Consider the following 18,525-nt stretch of genomic DNA (forward strand, 5'->3'; position numbering starts at 1 on the left):
GAGTAGGTGGAAGTAGTTTGGCCTGAAAGTATTTAAGATACAAATGATAAAACTAAAGGGCAGAAGGCAGTGATGAAGTAATGGTTTTGTCCTGAACACAGAGGGGAAAAGAAAAAAGGATAGGAGAGACATTACAGCAGATTAGTACATAGTGAATTATTTATAGAGGGAAAAAAAGGAGGTACTAGAAAGTAGTCGAATATTTTCAGTCCTGTGATAGGATTTATTGAGACGGTGTTACAGTGTTGGGATAGGGGGAAATTGGGCAGGTTCGGAGGAACAATCTAGGTATTATGGGGTGTTGGGGCCATGATTTTAGGCCTTTGCCCCACTACGTTCAGCTGTTTCCTCTTTTTCTAAGATATGAGGCAGCTTCACAGAATTTACCCTAGAATGGATATTTGATGGAGAATGTTTGTTTTTTAGTGAAGAAGACAGTGATGAGCAGACTTTGTCCAGCTTGCTTTTTCTTTATTCCAGTTTTGTTGTTGCTAGCAGAGTCCTCACATTCCGAAGTCTCAGAGATCTCCTGCACGTAGGTGTTTCTGTTTTGGGAAGAGCAAGGGGAGGGGAGGTGTGCTTTTGTTCATTGTTTTTGTTTTGTTTGCTGGTGGATGGCTGAAAAATAAGTGTTTGTGGGTAGTTATAGCACAGTCCCTTGGGCATTTTAGGGTATTATTCTATATTAGTACTGGCCTTCAACACAGCAAGAGAATTCCCTGTGTGCACTCACTCTCTCTCAGACATACGTCCACCTTCTTTGTTCAGATCCAAACAGGAATTAAAGATCCTGGAAGAGGAAAAGGAGCTCACTCTCCTCAAGAAGAGATTGCCAGTCTTCTGCCACCAGTTCTGGTAGTTTACTGGAACCCTAGAAAGGCAACAAAATGTTGAATTTCCTATTTAATGTCAAAAACACTTATTTCATTTTATCTTCTTTCGACAACTGACAAACAGCTTTTTTTTTTCTTTTTTAAGTATTTACATCTTTTCACACCAAGATTATGAAGCCTAATTTGAGCCTGTTAATCTTTTCCCGGTAATCCACAGAAAAGCACAGCTGCACTACTCAAAACATACTGTTTATCCATGATCTCTGGGTCTGGGCAGCCTGCAGCGTTCCAAAGATCAAAGTTTAAAGCAGACGTGCCAGTCCTTCATAATTCCTTGTGTTTAATCTCACGATAGCCCAAAAGCTATACTTGCAGCTGATAAATACTTCTGCTGAGCTTCAGCCGACGTGCTTGTGAGTGTGCAGCCTTCTTGTCCTGTAGCTTTCACAGAAAGGTATGTCCTGGCAACTTGATAACCATGAAATAAGGTAGGACAAACTGAATTTAGTAGTTGTAATGAAGCAGTCATCTGGTTATTTAGTCATTCCATTTAAATTACAGTAAACGATGTTAAGGATTTTCTTTTTTTATAAAAAGAAATGTTTTAGCAAATGAATTTCACCCCTTCATTTTTTTTCATTGCCTATGTGGGAAAACTAGCACGTTTGTTTAAGGATAAACTGGGAAGTCTGTGGTTTCCAGCATGCACATTTTGGATAATATTTATACAGACTATTATTTAATGGGCCATATAAATATTTATCGTATGCTGCAGGCCTTTGATCATAAATGCCTGTTTGAAAAGCCATTCTGTCCCTGCTGTGATTTGCAAAGAAAGAGACCATTGCTTTTCTTGTGCTTGGAGGCAATTTTGGCTTCTGGTCCTGGCTTAGCGGTTGTAGTCATGGCCCGTAACATGGTTAAGCTGGAGATGTCTTTTTAAATTTCTTTTTTTTTTCCTCTCTCCTTCTCTTTCTGTTTGCAAGTTCAAATAATAACTTGTACACATGAGGCCCTAATTCTGCACTAGACAGACAAAGCTCTGTTGAAGTTTTGGGGGCTTTTTTTTTATTGCCTGCTCTGCCTCAGATACCTCACTGCTCTGTCACAGTGTGGAGAGGCATCATCTGTTCATGTTGTGTCTGGCAAAGGAGCCGGCATAGACCAGATTCCTGTTTAACTGAGAAAGTGGGTGAAAAAAAAGTGTATAAAGGGTAGTGGTATAATCACCACACATTCCACCACCTGGGAAGTCCATAAGTATCATTGTATCATCCATGCATCAAATATTTTGATGTCTTGTTAGGAATATTGTGCTCGAGGAGTTGATCTGTCTGACTGGGCCTTTAGGACTTTTGGTTTCAATTGCTCTTCTGGTTCATCGTTTTCCTTTTTCCTTATGATTCTACTGACTGCAGAAACTGCATGCTAAGAATCTAACAGGCACAAAATGCAAACCAAAGTTTTATTGCACAACAAAATTTTCGTGGCATGTGGTAATAGATGTTGGTGTCCAGATTCCAAACCAGCAAGTTTGTGCTGGGACCTTCTCCTAGCTCTCCATTCCTTCGCTTCGTTTCTGATTTGGAGCCTCCTCTTGTGCCAAAGGAATATTCTGTAAACAAAATTGAATGAGAACATTCCTCTTTAAATTCCTTATAAAGTACTTTAGCTAAAGATTTTCAGCCAGCCTCACTGCTGAGTTCTTAGGTTCTCAATCCATACCTTCAGGCAGAGTCCCTGGCTGGTGACACTTTTGACCTAGAGATGACGGTGCTTTTTGTGGGCCTGGTTGACAAGTAGGTGAAATACCAAGGGGCTGGTATTCCAGAAAAACCCTTGGCATCAAATGATGTTTCTGCAAACAGATCAGATCCTAATTTAGAGACACTGTACTTTGAGCTGCATCGGTACTGAGCTCTTGCTGGGCCTGAAAAAAAGCTTAATGTTTACTTTTAGCCTTTTTCTATGAGATATCAAAGTATTGCTGTGTAAATCTAGGTGACTTGTACTCAAAGAAATGCCGGTTTCAGTAGGTTTGTGGTACTTCTTCTTGAAGTCTGTCATTTAACAATTCTTGCTTGTTTTTCACCAGTTTACAGAAATAAAATAATGTATGTTCCTAGACTGGTATGTGCTGCTTGAGCATTGAAACAAACTCACTCACACATGTGCATCCTGGTTGCTTAGTAAGGAAAAAAGGAAAGTAAACATTACATGGGCTGATTGAGTTCCAGGTTTCAAATGTTTGTGGGAAGAATCCAATGCAAAGCCATAATTTTAAGTGCTGAGTAGGAGGTACTATGAGCTTAATTCTCTAACATCTGTTAAGTTTATTCTCGAAGTAGCAAAACACATTAATAAGCTAAAATCAAGGCTGCCATACAGGGAAGAGAAATAAAAATTTGGAGTAATCCTGTGTGTGTGAGAAGGAGGCAGGATGTAAAGCACTCCTTTTGCTGTTTGTGTTCTGTGAAAAGTAAGAAAGATTTGCCTATGTCAAAAAAAAAAAATCTTAGCAACTTGTGGTTTATTCTCTTCTTTTTATGAGTCAGCAGCTAAAGGCAGTGCCAAACTAGGGAAAAACAGGGAAATTCATGAGATAGTAGCAGGACCAGTTCTATGCAATTTCTTCCTAACTAAGATTTCTTGCTAGCAGCATCTGCAGCCAGCCCTCTAGGCTTTGAGGAGATTGAGTGCAAAATTAAGAAGTGAACATCATCTGTTGAGAAGAATGTCTTAAAACTCCTTTTACAGCCAAGGGCTAAGAGGAAGATGCAGAGTGCTGTAAGTATCCCCAGCTGACAGATGCAGTATTAATCACTGATATCGGGAGAATTGTCCTCTCCGTGACAGAGGCATTAGCTTTTGTTAGTCTGACCAGGTCACAGAGCCAGGGCCAAGAAAATAAAGTGAGCTTTCTTGCCAATATTCCTAGGTGTTAGACTCATGGCACACCATTATTTTTAGCTGATTGCTCATCGCTTGAGCAGATGACCTTGCTTTAGCAAGATTAGCGTGCGTTGCACCTTCTGGGCAGGATCAGAGTGCTGAGAGTGCTTAGCGTTCCCTTCAGTACTGCCGTATACTTTCTAGCTTTGATTTTTTTTTTCTAATTTCTGGTATTATTAAAAACTAATGATGTGTACAACTTCCTCTCGCAACCCTTCCATGCGCCTACCTCAGTGCATGCAAACTGCTGTGTGATAGCTGCTTTGGACTGTACTGGACTGCCAAGGGCCTTTAGTGGGGGACCAGAGCTCCCCGGTGCCAGTGCCGTCCAACAGACAAAAAAAATGGTTCAGGGCCCACAGCGACGGCAGTCAGAGCATGCAATGACAGATTTGGGCAGTACGAAGTGATAGTACGGGACAGGCTGTGACTGCAGAACTCGCAGACTAACCACATTTCCAAGAACCACTTAAGGGGACGGGATGAAGGGAAGCTGGATGGATGAGCAGTTTTTGCTAGCCAAGGCCATTGGTTTATGCTGTTTTAACTGCAATTGAAACGTTGTCCTAATTCAGCTGTTACGCTGCTTAATTACCGTGCAGGATGATGCATGGATTATTAGTTTTCTGAGGCAGAGGAATGCCTTTTTTTACCCTTTATTTTTCTTCCTTATTTCATCTCTAACCCTCGCTGATAACGAATTTGTAGTAACCATCAACAGCAGTGGTTAGAAGCCAGCCATAGATGTGGACAGCCAGCCCTGTGTTCAAACTGACACCCAAGGATAGATCTTGACCTGTACTGAAGATAATTCATAGAAAAGTAGATTCTTGGTTTCCTGTCCTGTAGGAGTAAAACAAGTAAAAAGCATTGCTTCCAAAATGGAGTATAATTTACATGGCTGTACGATCAGCTGTTCCTGTGTAAAGGTAGAAAGAGAGCTTTCAGAGTTTTGGGTATCAATGCTTTCTATTGCATTTTGGGTATACTTTGCCACTAATGTTAGTTATCTCCAAAAATCATGTACAGAATTAGTTTAAAATGTGAATAATCCTGTTGTTCTACTAAGCAGTACTTTTCCAATCTTTCTGCCTCTGCCCACGTTCCTCAACAACCCATCTTCCACACACAGATGTAATCCAGGTCACTTCTTTGGGACAGATGGACTGTTTTGTTACAGAGCCCTTTTGGTGCTCTGTAAATGGATTCATCAAGCGATAATTGATCCTTTCATTTTCTGGAAGTCAGAGACTATGTGTCAGCTGAGTTCTGTGTGTTTCAGAGGCTTGATAGGAGATTCATGTAAGCGCTTGTCTGACCTATGAAATACTTTGTATCAGCTCTTAATTAGCATTTTCCCAGCTTGATTAAATGTAAATGTTAACTATTAATTAAGGACAAACTGAGAAATGAAGTACAGTGCATTTGTCACTATATAAAATGTCATCTATTTAAACATAACATGGTGAAGCATGAATCTCGTTGTGAATAATTAAACTGATTAACTTGAACTCACTTTCTTCTTGTAGGTTGTGAGAGAGCAGGCACAGATTTCCTGGGATACTCTCGTAACTCAACAAAATAATTTCAGCAAATTATTTTCTGAGTGTCTAAAATTGTGTGGAGTCATGGTGGGTAGATCGTAAAAACCTAAGCAGTTAATTTCTCCTTTTTTTCTTCTTTGTAGGGCTCAAAAGTAGGTAATATGTCACTTAGTTATTTTAATTACCAACGTGACACCCCTTTTTTGGGGAGGAGGAAACTGTTTTCAGATTCTGAAGAATTCAGCCTGACTCAGTGTCGCATACAGCTGTAACGTGGCACTCGTTGGCTTGGTGGCTCTATGGGAGACACCAGCTCCAGGGCCCTCTTCACAGTACACACAGTGCAAGACTTGAAAACTCAAAGTAATTAAAAATGCCATGTGAAGATTTGCTGCAAAAAAGAGTTACCAAGCAGAGCACTTGTACATCTCTCCTGTCCTGTTCAGCACCTTTCCATCATTACTCATTTTATCTGTTTTTTAAACACTTTTTTGTGTGTTTCTTTTTTCCTCGCAGGTTTTATTAAAAATGCACAGCAAGGAGCAGACTTCAGTGAAATACTATGTTGGAATCGATGTTGGATCAGCAAGCGTTCGTGCGGCTTTGGTAGACGAGTTTGGGACAGTAGTGGCGCATGCGGAGCAGCCAATCCAAATCTGGGAACCCCAGCCAGACCACTACGAGCAATCCTCTGCTGACATATGGGCTGCTTGTTGCACAGTCACCAAGGTATCTGAAGAAAAAGAGAGCGAAGGAGATCTGTGTTGTAGGCGGCACTTCAAGTTTTGAAAGTTCGAAGTCCTCCAGTCATTGGCCTTTAACTTTCAGTCCCGTAGGTGCTGCATTACTGTTTAACTTGTAACCACCCGTATGCATTAAGGGCACCTTTAGGGTATGGCTCTTGTAGCCTCACAACGTCTGTTAGGTGGGTGAGGAGCTGAAAGCCAGAGTGATACAGCTGAAAAGAGGATTAAAGCCCTTCTTTGTGCTGTTAGCTCTGAGGAAGGACTTAACCACTGCCTTCAGGATTCACATCAGGGGTTTTTTGATTCACTGGTGTATGTTCTAGCCACAGGACAATTCTTTTGAGGAGACAAAGTTGGTCAGAACTTGATAATGTGTAGATTTAGAGGCACGCACTGTGTTGCACTGGAGTCACAAGCTCCTTTATTTATTGTAGAGAAGTTGCAGTCTGGTTTGTGGATGGTGCTCCGAGGGAGACTGTCTATCACATGTGATCCTCATGAAGATATCTGTCCAGTGTTATAAAGCCAAAATAAATTATATATGTTTCTGGATAGTATTAAGCATAAAAACAGACTGAAATAAACGTTACTATACAGGAAAATCTCCTTGGACCCTCTGATCCAAGCCTGTACGTGCTGGTGGTAAAAGTAAATTACTGACCTTGTTTTGCAGCGTACGTGTGGGCCATTTTATGGCTCTTAATAAAGCCCCAGCCTGCTCCATGATCTAAGGTTGTTTTTTTAAATATTCATGATATGCTTGGTAATTTGCAGATGGACAGCTCACCCATTCTCTTGGTATTGATCAGCCTTTTCAAACATTAATGAGCTTGGCTCGGCAGAAATGCCCTGAGATGAAGGAGACGAGGTGAGGGGAGGGGAAGGGAAAGAGCAGCGTGACAGGAGTGATAGGGGAGGGCAGATAGATGTTAGAGCAGAGCAAGTCTTTTATTCTGCTTATTTGATTTTTCTCTTTGTATATTGCTTTGTTCTTGCTCTTTAAATACAATCTCTTTTACTTGAGCAATGAAATACAGTCTCTGGAACTATAGCTTTACAGAGCCAGTAAGACACTGGCACTGCAGCAAGTCTAGTGTCATTATAGTACTAATTAAGATAATGATATTTTTATTGTTGCTGAGAAGTGGCAATTTATTACTGTGTTACATTTTAGGTGTCTTGCAACCCCACTTGGCACTTGATCCATTTGGGTGTTGGACTTTCTTTTTTTCCCAGTGCTGCTGGAAGCTGTGAAGTTCAGATCTTTTGGGGTAGTGATTTTTTGGGAAATATTTTGCAAAAAGAATGCTATCCAAAATCTTAATAGCAGTTTTTGAAAAGGAGTGCATTACAGGGGTATTATTACTGCTACAGGTTTTAACCAACTTGACAGAAATTTATTTTTGGAACCCTTCACCATTTTAAGGCCAAAAGCTGTGGCACGGTATTACCAGAGCAGTTCTAGATGATTCACTTCACAGGTGGTAACTGAGTGAAGTAACTGATGGAAACACTTGGCCCTAACCCTCTGTCCAGGTTTCTCATGCAGCTTAACTCAAAGCTTGTAGAAAAGAGATAAAATTAGCATTACTATTTTTCTACTAGTTTTATTTTCTGATATTGTTGTGCTTCCTGCTTTCATCCAGGGCTGTGGCTAGTAAGAGTTAAAAGCTATTGAAGAGCTTTTAATGGAGCTTTGAATACAGTTTTGAAAACCAAGTATTTTTGGCAATTTGTTGGATTTTGATTATCATTAAGATTGAGATGGTTAAATAATACTGAATCTCTAAATTTTTGGAGTTTGAGCTTGTAATTTAAATTTCAACTCGCTTTCAGTGGTCATTGGTTCACTCATGTATATGGATGGATATATTTGTATTTAAGTGTGTTTTATGTATTTGCAGAAAGTCGTCTGTGGCATAGATGCCAGCTGGATTCGAGGGGTTGGTTTTGATGCTACATGTTCCCTTGTTGTTGTGGATAAGCAGTTCCAACCTTTGGCAGTCAACTCTGAAGGTAGGACTCCAGCACAGAAGTTGGTGTTAGCAGCAGCGCAAACTTAGTTTCATCCAAATACAGGGTTACGGGGTTGAATCTTGAAGGCAGAATGTCTTTTCTGTTAAATGTCTTTTTTCTGTTTTTACTACTTTAATTCTACTGCAAAATTAAATTTGAGATGAGAATTACTTTTTATTTAGCTAAATGTTTGGCATCCTAAGATTGAATTCATTTATGTTGGCTCAGAAATCTCTGCTCTTTTTTATTTTCTACAAGTTTGTTCCCCTTCAGACTTTACTAATCATGGCTTTTATTGTGTGTGTAAATGCCCATCCACACTGGCTGAAGGAATGCTAAAAATGCAGTGTTCGTATAGTCTAACTGCTTATTCTGTCATGGAGTTGCAGGCAAGAGATTCAGCTTGCGTATTTTATTACACTGGTGTTCTGTCTTTGTCTAGAACAGTGCTAAACCTCAGAAATAGTCTGGTATCTTTTTCTAAAATAAATATTTGTTTATTAATTTTTTAAGTAGATATTTTGAAAGACTTAAGAAAAATCTGTTTGTTTGTTTGTTTGTTTTTTACAGAATCCTGTTTAAGATAAGGTGTGTGCTAAATCAGTACATACATAGCCATAATCACAGTTCTGTTGATGTTCACTTTCTATCTCAGATGTATTTGTCATCTCCTCCTATCTTTCTCAAAAAAAGCAATCCAAAAAAAAAAAAGGAAAAAAAAAGCCAGCATTGCCCCCGAAATGTCCTTTGCTAAATTTAAGCAAGATTATTTATTTTTCAGTTTGAGAGTTTTTGACAATCTGTTCAATGTGTAATGATGTCTGGGGCTATTTTGGTCTGTTGAGTCAAATTCAGTTCTTGTTTTTTATTCTCTGATACACAAGACGAGAACTTTGACTTCACACAATGTTGTTGTTAAATAAAAAGACAGGAGTGGACAGAATACTGTCACACTGAGCGTGCACTGGTCTGATTTCAGGCAGTCTCGCAGATCTAAGTTGGATTTGAATCCATGTTAGGAATATTGGTGTGCCTCGTAGAGCTGGCTTGTCTTGGAGTATGTTTTCAAGATGAAATATGCATGAGTGGCTGTTTCATGAAGTTGAGTGTGCAGTGTGCTCAGCATGAGAGTAATGTGAAGTGTCACTTGGATTACTGTTCCACCTGTCTAGCATGGCCTTTGCAGGTTAATTTAAATAAAATGTTTCTTGCTTCTTGTTCCTATGTGTGACACAGACTTGCCAAATGCTTTTGCCTTTCACATCCAAAATAAAATTATTGCAGCAAATTACCCCCATGAAAGTATTTCTGAAAGGGTTTAGGGTAGTTTTCTCATAACAACAGAGGAGGAAAAAGAATCCTTGTTACTCAAGCTGACTGGTTAATTTCAATTTATAATCTAATTGGTCAGATTTTGTCATATTTTTAATTCTCAGTCACAGAATGCTTCTTTATGCTTTTAAATATATGTGCACTCTGACAAGAAATGTGGGTTCTTTGGATGAAACACACTCTACAAGAGCATGGTTTTTCTAAGTTCTTGGGTGCTCACAAGCCTGACTGGTTTCACCCAGCATTCTCCATGCTCAGCATGTCTTAAAATTGGCCAGAGTTTTATCTCTAGGCATCTACTGTCAATTATTTAAGCAAGTAGTATTTGAGTTTTCTATGGAGAAGTGAAGTAGCATAAAGTCTAGTAACTTATAGTACTTAGGTGGAGTTATACCAGCCCTAAAACAATCTCTATTTTATTTTATTTTAAAGGACAAAACTCTAGGAATGTTATTATGTGGATGGACCATCGTGCAGTCAGTCAAGTAGACCGCATCAATGCAACGCAACACAGGGTTTTGAGCTATGTCGGGGGAGTGATGTCTGTGGAAATGCAGCCACCTAAATTGTTGTGGATAAAGGAAGTGAGTACCTCTAAGATTGTGATGTATTTTTAGTAATAATTAATATTCTTTGTTGACTTCTGAGAATGAGATTCATAAACAAAATTCTTCAACCTTAGTGGTGAACCCAAACGTGTGCAAAGTAAGGCCAGTAACATCTCCAGTGCTTTGAGATTCTTTTTTTTTTTCTCTCAGTTATTTAGAAATATCTTTAATCTTATTCAGATTTGTTTTTTCCCCACTGAAACATTTCATATGCCTTACATAATTTTAAGGTCAGGTATACATAGGAATTTAGGTGCAGGTGATACACTGTTCTTTCTGCTTCAAACAGTGTAGCTGGACGTGCTTACAGGAGTGTAGGTTCTGCTTCTGGGATGGATTTATTGCAATGTGTATACAGCGCTGTCTCAACACTGGGTATCCTTGCCAGATGTCCTGCCTTTGAGGCAATGCATCCGTCAGTGAGGGGCTGTGTGATGTCTTTGGCTGCTGGGATAGAAATGGTATAGAAATGGTTCAGTTAGAGCTCCGTCAACCTTCCAAAAAATGGGCTGAACAATTTAGTTCAGTAGTGTCTGTAGGAAGTAGATCATCTGTAGAAGGAAGGCACTCTGTTCATAATGTAGAACTCTGCTTCCGTCTCATGTTTAAATTTTGTGTGTTACAGGATGACATACAGCTTTTTAATAATAACTGTCAGATAAAAGGAAAAATGCTTGCCACTTGAATTTTTCATAACCTCTTCCAGTCTGGCTTTTACATTTGGTCTCAATGCTGGCTGTCATTTCAACAAAGCCCAAATGTGAATTACTTTCTGACAGTTTCAAGCAGCTGAAGTCTCTTGTCCTTACAAATGTCAGACAGTAACACACCAAACAGTATATTATAAGGTGCAGGCTGGGAAAAATCGAAGGAGTTAATTGGTAGAAGCAGATACTGGCAGATTAACGGTAACAAAGGATAATAAATGCTGTTTGTAAAAGCTACACAGAAATACTAATATCAACCTACCAGTACTCTGCTTCCTGAGGTATGAGTATCATATGTAAGTTATTTTGTAAATAGTAAATAGTGAAATAATAAAAAACTTAAATGAAGCCATTGTGTTTGAAACATTTTCATATCAAAAGGTCAGGAATATTAGTAGCTGACAGATCAGGTGAGTGCCTTACTTAAGAAGGCCAGGTTGTGGGGTCTCACGATGTGGTCACCCAGAGTTGTAAGGCAGTGGCCTCAAAGCCCTCTGACATAACTGCAGTAGTATAAAGGGAGGAACCATCAGGCACTTCCGGTAGCTACCATGTCCTGTGGTAATGAGTTACACTGTTTACCTGTACTTTGTGTGAACAGGTATCTCTTATTCTGAAACAAGCTCCTAAAATTCCCTGTGTCTTTTAATTACTGAACTGTATGAGACAATATCATTCCCCAGACAACTTCTCCATGCTATTCATGATTTTATAGACCCCATTTGGATCTTACCCTGTACCATCCCTTCTTTTCCAGCCTGGAACACATTATACTCACCTATTTCATTTGTCTTCATGCAAGATGCTTACATGCCTCTGATCATGCTCATCTCCCTTCTCTGTACTGATTTTTTTTTTCCACAGTAGACTTAGAGAAGAGGGAGCCAGAACTGCAAGCCAAGATGTCAGAAGACCATAGACCATTGTGATTTTTTTTCCTTTCCTTCTTTATACGTTTCTGAATGCAAGAATGGATTGGGCGTATTCTAATGTGACTGGCCATAATCAAAACTGACTTCGGGAACTTCCGAAGACAATTTACTTAAGTGATATAGCAAAAGATTTTTACTCAGTCTAGTGAAAGGAGTGCTTATGTTGACTAAACTGAGGTGTATTCTGAAGCTTTGTAAGACCTTTGTCCCTTTGGTAGCCATCATGTTTCTGGAAATTGAATTTCCATTACTTGCAGAATTTTCATTTAAACAATTATAGGTATTACTAAAGAATACAACTTATCAAATTTACTCTGAATTATTGGAGGTAATGAAGAGGGAAGAGAAGAGGGAGAGGGCTAAGGTGACCTAACTGTGCTTTTCCATTTCTGTCATCTTTTTCTTACTAGAATTGAAGTTGAAGATGACCTCACTCACCGTGAGGAAGGAGCTGATTTCATTGTACGAGAAGTAGATGCTAGTCATTGTCTCTTATGACTTTCCTGTTATACATGACTTGTATTTTTTTGTGGAGAGATATTGCAGTTTTTCTTCCAAATCACAAGTTATTCTCATCAGCTCCTTTTTGACTTTCCATATAATATTTTATCTTGTATACTTCTTTTAATCTTTTTACATTTCCACTGTACAGAAAATAAAAACTAGAAAGTAGAGGCTTCAGAGCATGTTCTGGTCATCCAACTCTTTCACTCTATTCCATTTTGATTTCACATTAAGAAACCAAAATGCCTATATGTCTTTGAGATCTTTTGTTTGAATTGTCTTTGCTTACATTCAGTTCATTACTGCTGAATCATTTTACCCTGTGGCACCTACTGGCTAGTCTACATGAAATTACTTGGATGGTCTTGTTGTTTGTGGTTGCAGATAGGTATTCATATGACAAAGCCACCACTGCTTGTTAAGTTTGTGTGTAGGTGACAGCTCTTTGTAGTAAATTGATCTACTGAATGCAGCTACTGTATAGCCTATGGGATGGGACCGTCTTGTTGGAGTGTGCATATCTGTGGCCTACTTAGAAAGAACATTTTATTTCTTTGCCCGTGTGGACCATGTGTGGTGATAGGGTCCAGTGTTAAATCTGAAATATAAACCAAAACGAATATATGACCTTCTAAAACCTAATTTGTGTGGATACAGTCACATTTCAGTATGGAATGTGGTCAGCTGAATTAAGAACGTCAGCTGTAGATGAAACTGAAAAAAACAGTCATTATCTTTTCACAAATATTTAGAAACCAGCGGAAAGATAATTCTGACAAAGTCTTCCTGAAGTCAATAAGATAAGTTTGAATGTAAACTTCAATGAAAAATAACATAGCCCTTAGTTACTGGGTCTTTCAAAATAACCAATTAAATTCTCTCTTCTAACAATGATTTCCTTGAATTACTTCATTGTTTAGAATGATCTTGTAAAATACTATTGCCAATAGTGTTGTTTTTTTTCTTTTTTGCCCCTCTGTAGTTGCAGGTACATTTTTTTTGCAGCTTTTTTTAAGCCACTTGTTCTGTTTTATTGACTTTGGCTAGAAAAATTGCATGTTCACTGATGGAATGAGAGCACAGACAGTTCTGGTGGGTAAATTTGTGCTATGAACTGAACACGTAGGTACATCTCCTTAACTTGGAGATTGTTTTGCTGCAGATGCATGTCAGTGCATATGTGGCTATACAGTGTTTTTTGTCTTTGGTGTGGCAAACCAACAGTACAGCAGTGAGGACATAACTAAAACAGAGCAACGTAAAAGCTGTGGTGGTTATTTCTTCAGCTCTAGAATTAGCTTGTTAGCATTTTTTCCCAGAGGTAGCAAAGAAAGAATCTTGTTTACTAATTTCTGGCTGGAAGTTTTACTGCGGCCTGTGCCAAAACAGGAGGATGCTTGTTACATTTTCATCATACTAATGATATTACAGATCAACCATTTCTAAAAAATATTTGTCCCATTAAATCAGAGGTGCTGTACCATATTCCAAATGGGTGGGGGATGCTGAACTGGGAATAGGTATTTGCTTGGTAGTCCCCTGATGAAATGTAGTCTTCTTACAGTGTGCTTTCACACCTCATTTTTAACTGTGGTGAGTAAGAGCAAAGAAGAGCCTCCCTTTAGAAAAAAAAAAAAAAAAAGTCAGTCTGGCATATAATTCCTTTGCAATTAATCATTAAAATTGATAGTTCTCTAGTTATTTTCTTCATATTTTTTTCTGGCACATTGTTCAGTGATCATTCTGTATGTTGCTGGTTAACATCTTTAACATCTTCAGTTACATATGCCTTTTTATGCATTATTGTTCTCTTTTTTTTTCTTTTTTTTTCTTTTTTTCTGCTTACCCACAACTTAACAGCCAATGGGATAATTTGCAGAAACAATTAAAACATCTCTTTCCAGGGCTAGGAATGAGAGAAAAATAGCTGATGTACTGGCATTAGCTTGGCAGCAACATTCACGCATGTATTTTTCCTTGCTGCCTTTTGCAGCTATTTTTTGTTGTTGTTGTTGTTCAATGCTACTTGTAAGATTTTACCATTTAAAAACCTCTCAAACTCCATGTTCCGTGAGAATGGATCCAAGCTGCTGGGTTTGGAACTGAACTCGATAAGGTTTGTTTATAAATCCTTTAACAGCTTTTTGTTATCAAAATCCATAATTTAGCCATGGTTGCATAGGTTGTACTTTGGACTGTTGAGTTTGGCTTTTAGTTGCAGTTGCTAATCAAGTAGGAGTAACACTTAAAAAAAAAAAAAAAAAAAAGGGTTAACAGCTGGAAGGTTTGAAACACTGGCACCTCTGAGTGTCTGTCACCCAGCCATACACCCAACAGGTTACTTTCCAAGGTGGCCTCACACCCCCAAGACACACTTCCAGCCTTAAAATGAATCTGATAATTCAGTTAGTTATTTTTTTTTACCAATTACTATGTCTGCAACTGGTAGTTGCCAAACTGATCAGTTTGCCTTGGCTCTGGCAAGGATGGCATTTCTGCCTAGAGCTTATCTTGGGTATCAGAGTAGCTCTATGGCATGGTTTGGCATCTGATCTGAAGCATGGGAGATCCAAGCCCCAAGTTCTTGCTTTGTCTGAATTGGAGTAGGGTGTGGGACATCAGTTTCTTATATCCTCATGAGTGTGTGCATTGTCTTCAGTCGTTCTTTTTCTTCCTTGACACAATGCATGTTTGTTTTCTGTAACTGAGAAGAAGAGAGACTGACACACTACATAGCTTACTGTTACAGATTGCCTGGGAGATTTCGTTTCAAATTTCGGGTTGAATTGGTAAAAGCAGGCTGTTCTTCAGTGAATGTTTTCTTCTCTGATTTTTCAGATGACTTAGATCTTGACCTGATATGGATCTGGAATGCTCATGCCAGCTTTCTTTTTTACACTAACTGTAAAAACCTCTTTTTTTTTTTCTTGTCCCCCTCCTTTTAATCTAGGTTTCTAACACACCAGTTAGGGATGATTTTTGAATTTGTGGGTTTTGACTTACAAGTAACCATGAAATACAGACCAATACCCTGTGCTAAATCCTGTTTTGCTGCTAGCCCATCTTGAGTTATTCCTGTGGTCAACAGGGTTCAGATGCAAAGGCTGTCTGTAATAACATCTAAGTTCTTTTGATTCATATTAATCTGTATTAGCAATAATGAAAGTCTGCAGAGCTTCGGTGTTTATATATGCATTTTACTTCTGGTGGGGGGAAAAAGCTTTTTCACTGACATTAGATATCTGTAGATTACTTCTTTTTACAAGAAAATAAAGTACCCTGTAACGGTAGAAATCAGAAATCAGAAATCAGACTACCTCAACAAACCAGGCAAATGAAAATGTGAAAGTTCCTTTCTTTATTCTTAAGCACAACGTTCCTGTAGGTATCTCCAAAAAACTGCTCGATACTGGAGCTCACGTGATGTTCTGCTTATGTATGTATTTTCAGTCCAGTGAAGAAGTGAACAAATACATGTAACACAACACAGAATTGTGCAGTATGGCTTCGTGGTGATCTTTGGACTTTTGTCAAGGAATGGACAGTGAAGACCTTTCCTGCCCTACATAGCAGTTCTGCCAGTCCCTCACTCTACTTTTATCCTTCTTGTTTAGGAATATTAACAGACACTGTACTTTGTAATTCTTGAACTCACTGCCCACAGATATTCAAGATCATCTATGAGGATTTCAAAAAGTTATTGTTTAGAGGTGTAGGTTTTTTGTTTGTTTGTTCATTTTTATTGTTTTAAATATGGCAGTGAAGAAAGAGGAATCCATGAGAACCTCTCAAAAATAGAAGGATTGAATTAGTTTCTTTACAAGTGAGTTTGGAGGGTGAGTCGCAGGATATGAATACAGCACTGGGAACGTTCCTGGATCTTTTCCACAGTGCTTTTAATGTGGTCACAAATTTCTGACTGCGAGTGAAAATAAATTAGAATTAACTTCAGTGAGTGTCGAAAACGTGGAGACTTTTCAGTTTGTTTGGAAAAAGCATCAGGACATGCCATTTTTTTTTTGTCTGTGCTAATTAGTGATGACAAAGCATCGAGATGGCAAAGAATGAATCATTTGGATGTTCATGAAACAAAATACTTCAGTGTCACTAACATGTGGCTTTTGGGAATTCCTGAAGCAGTAGAATAAAGATCCAGGGAACATCTTTGATAAAACAGATTTGCTTGAAGTGGACAGTTATTCTTAATCTGTTTTCTTTTATGATTAACATTAAAGGCCAATCTACTTCTGTTGTTACTTAAAGACTATTTACCAATACATAATGGTTTATATGATCAAAAGAGGCTGAATGACCTGCGTATTAAACTTGGGAGCACCTGTGCATTCACGTAAAAAGTCAAATTTTGATGTGAGCAGCAGCAACACACATCTGGCAGATAAGCTAAACCCAAGTGATTTGGAACAGGCATCCAATGCTTGTATGTTTTTTGTTAAAAGTTTGCAACTGGATCATTCATTATTTTTTGAATTCAGTAAGAAGCCAGTAAATTAGAGAAGCTTTTGAAGAGCTAAACTCAAAGAAGATGGATTCTTTTCATGATCCAAAACAAAACAAAATTTTGCTTTTTTGTACCTACCCAGTTGCAATTTGGTTTTTGGAATTCATAGATTCCATTTTAGTAACTTTCTGGAACTTATAAGATTTTGGTTTGAAATAGCTTAGCATCTGAGTTAAGTTAAAAGGAAATTGTATTTCTTAAAATTGAATTACCTTTTATTTTAATTCATCATGTACCTTCACTTTCACTACAGAAAATGGATGGCAGCTTTCATAATGCAAATAATTTAATTTTTCATTGCTACTTATTGACAATTTATTGAATAATTTGGAAAAAAAAAGCCTTGAAATTAAAATCATAATAACAAAGCTATTAGAAACTTTGCTAAAATAGTTTAGCCTCCTATCCAGCTGTGTACCACAGATTCTTACAGGGTTGTTTGGTTTTTGTTTTGTCGCTCAAAAGCTTGTGCTATTGAGACTCTTAGTGTTTAATACTTTCACTTTTTAAAAAAATGCTCTTCATCTGGAATCTTGTGCAAGAGTTTTGTCCTGAACTGACGGAGAGTAGATGAAAACAGTAGGACCTGAAAGCTAAAAGACAATAAGGCAAATAAATCATCCCTCAGATTTCTTGTGTAGAGATGAAGACCCACGTAATTTTCCGTCTTACGCATTTCTGAAGTACCCCTCTAGCTCTGCTGTAACTTGCTAGATGCAACTGTTGACCTGAATTGTGTTTTTGCTGAAACTGGCAGGGCTCCATGCCCAAAAGACCCCAGCTAGGATGTGGTGGTCTTAGTGAGCCAACTTGTCACTGTTTCAGTTATTTAAAAAGGCAGTGGAGATTTTTTAAAGCAATCTTCTCTTTCCGTGGAAGTCTGATTCGTCAACCCTGTGGCTGGCAGCGCTGTCTTTGGTTTGTTTTGGTATTTCCTAGTTATCTCAATACACTGAGGTCAGTGGTGGTCACTGGGTGCTACTGTGGTGATGCAGGACAGGGCAAAGCTGCACTGCCACGGGACGTTACTCTTAGGGGAACTTCCTTGCCATTGATCATCCTCTTGATACCAGCACCAAACTCTGTGTAGATGATCTCTCTTGGTAGAAGTTCTTTAGGAGCTTGCAAATGTCGTGTGGCTATTGGGAGCTTATGGGTATAATTCCCCTAATCATCGTCTGCAATCATCTTCACCTACTCCCTCAGCTGGAGAAATAGCATTGGACCTCTTCTCAACTGGGATCCTGGGCATTCATGCTGCTTTGTATTTTGGTACTCATTTCAACCAAATTTTACAGAGAGGCAGAGTTTGCACACTTTTGTTGGTTGTTAGTGTGAATTTATCTGTATGCTTTGATGGCAACTGTAAGGTTGTAGTGTGGCGTTGAAGCTGATTGTTACCGGTTCATCCATTCAGTTGAGAGCTCCTGAACGTCCTAGCTGTGGGGAAAACCAGCTTCACTGGAAGCTTACAGGTCCTTGCAAGCTTTGATCGACTGGCCAGATAGACTAGAAAGGTTTGTTCTGGTGCTTACAGAGGTATTCGTGTTTTTTGTGATTTTGAGACTGCTCTGACATTAAGCAGCTGACTGGGAACTGAAAGAGCCCACGTTATTGATCTGAAACATGTGCCTCCATGAAGTCTTCTTGGGAAACTTTTTTCTTATGATCAGTCCCTGGTGGGGGAAGGACTCAGTTCTTCAGGCAGTAAATTGCTGCAAAGTGAGTAGAGTGGGAATCTAGAGAGAGATCAGAATACTGGATTTGGGAAGATTGTCATTTTTACACAACTGGCAGGTTTATTAATTTTGTTAAAATAAGGACGTGATCAT

General features: G+C 38.7%; 1 protein-coding gene across 17 annotated transcripts in view; it reads left to right on the forward strand.

Annotated features, from left to right (window-relative positions):
• Positions 1-18,525, forward strand: part of FGGY (FGGY carbohydrate kinase domain containing) — a 280,468-nt gene that overhangs the window by 146,834 nt on the left and 115,109 nt on the right. For 15 of the 17 annotated variants that reach the window (XR_010833329.1, XR_010833328.1, XR_010833325.1 and 12 more), the window contains 3 exons: positions 5,846-6,058; positions 7,980-8,091; positions 9,856-10,007. Coding sequence is in view for 12 of the 17 variants with exons in the window: in XM_067001664.1 (XP_066857765.1) it covers positions 5,846-6,058; positions 7,980-8,091; positions 9,856-10,007 (477 nt within the window). In the remaining 5 variants the exon portion in view is untranslated. Of the gene's footprint in view, positions 1-1,029; positions 1,288-3,596; positions 3,621-5,845; positions 6,059-7,979; positions 8,092-9,855; positions 10,008-18,525 lie in introns of those variants that run through there. The other 2 variants (XM_067001669.1, XM_067001666.1) reach the window with 2 other exon arrangements.

This window comes from Anser cygnoides, chromosome 8, assembly GCF_040182565.1.
Source record: "Anser cygnoides isolate HZ-2024a breed goose chromosome 8, Taihu_goose_T2T_genome, whole genome shotgun sequence".
Taxonomy (NCBI): Eukaryota; Metazoa; Chordata; class Aves; order Anseriformes; family Anatidae; genus Anser; species Anser cygnoides.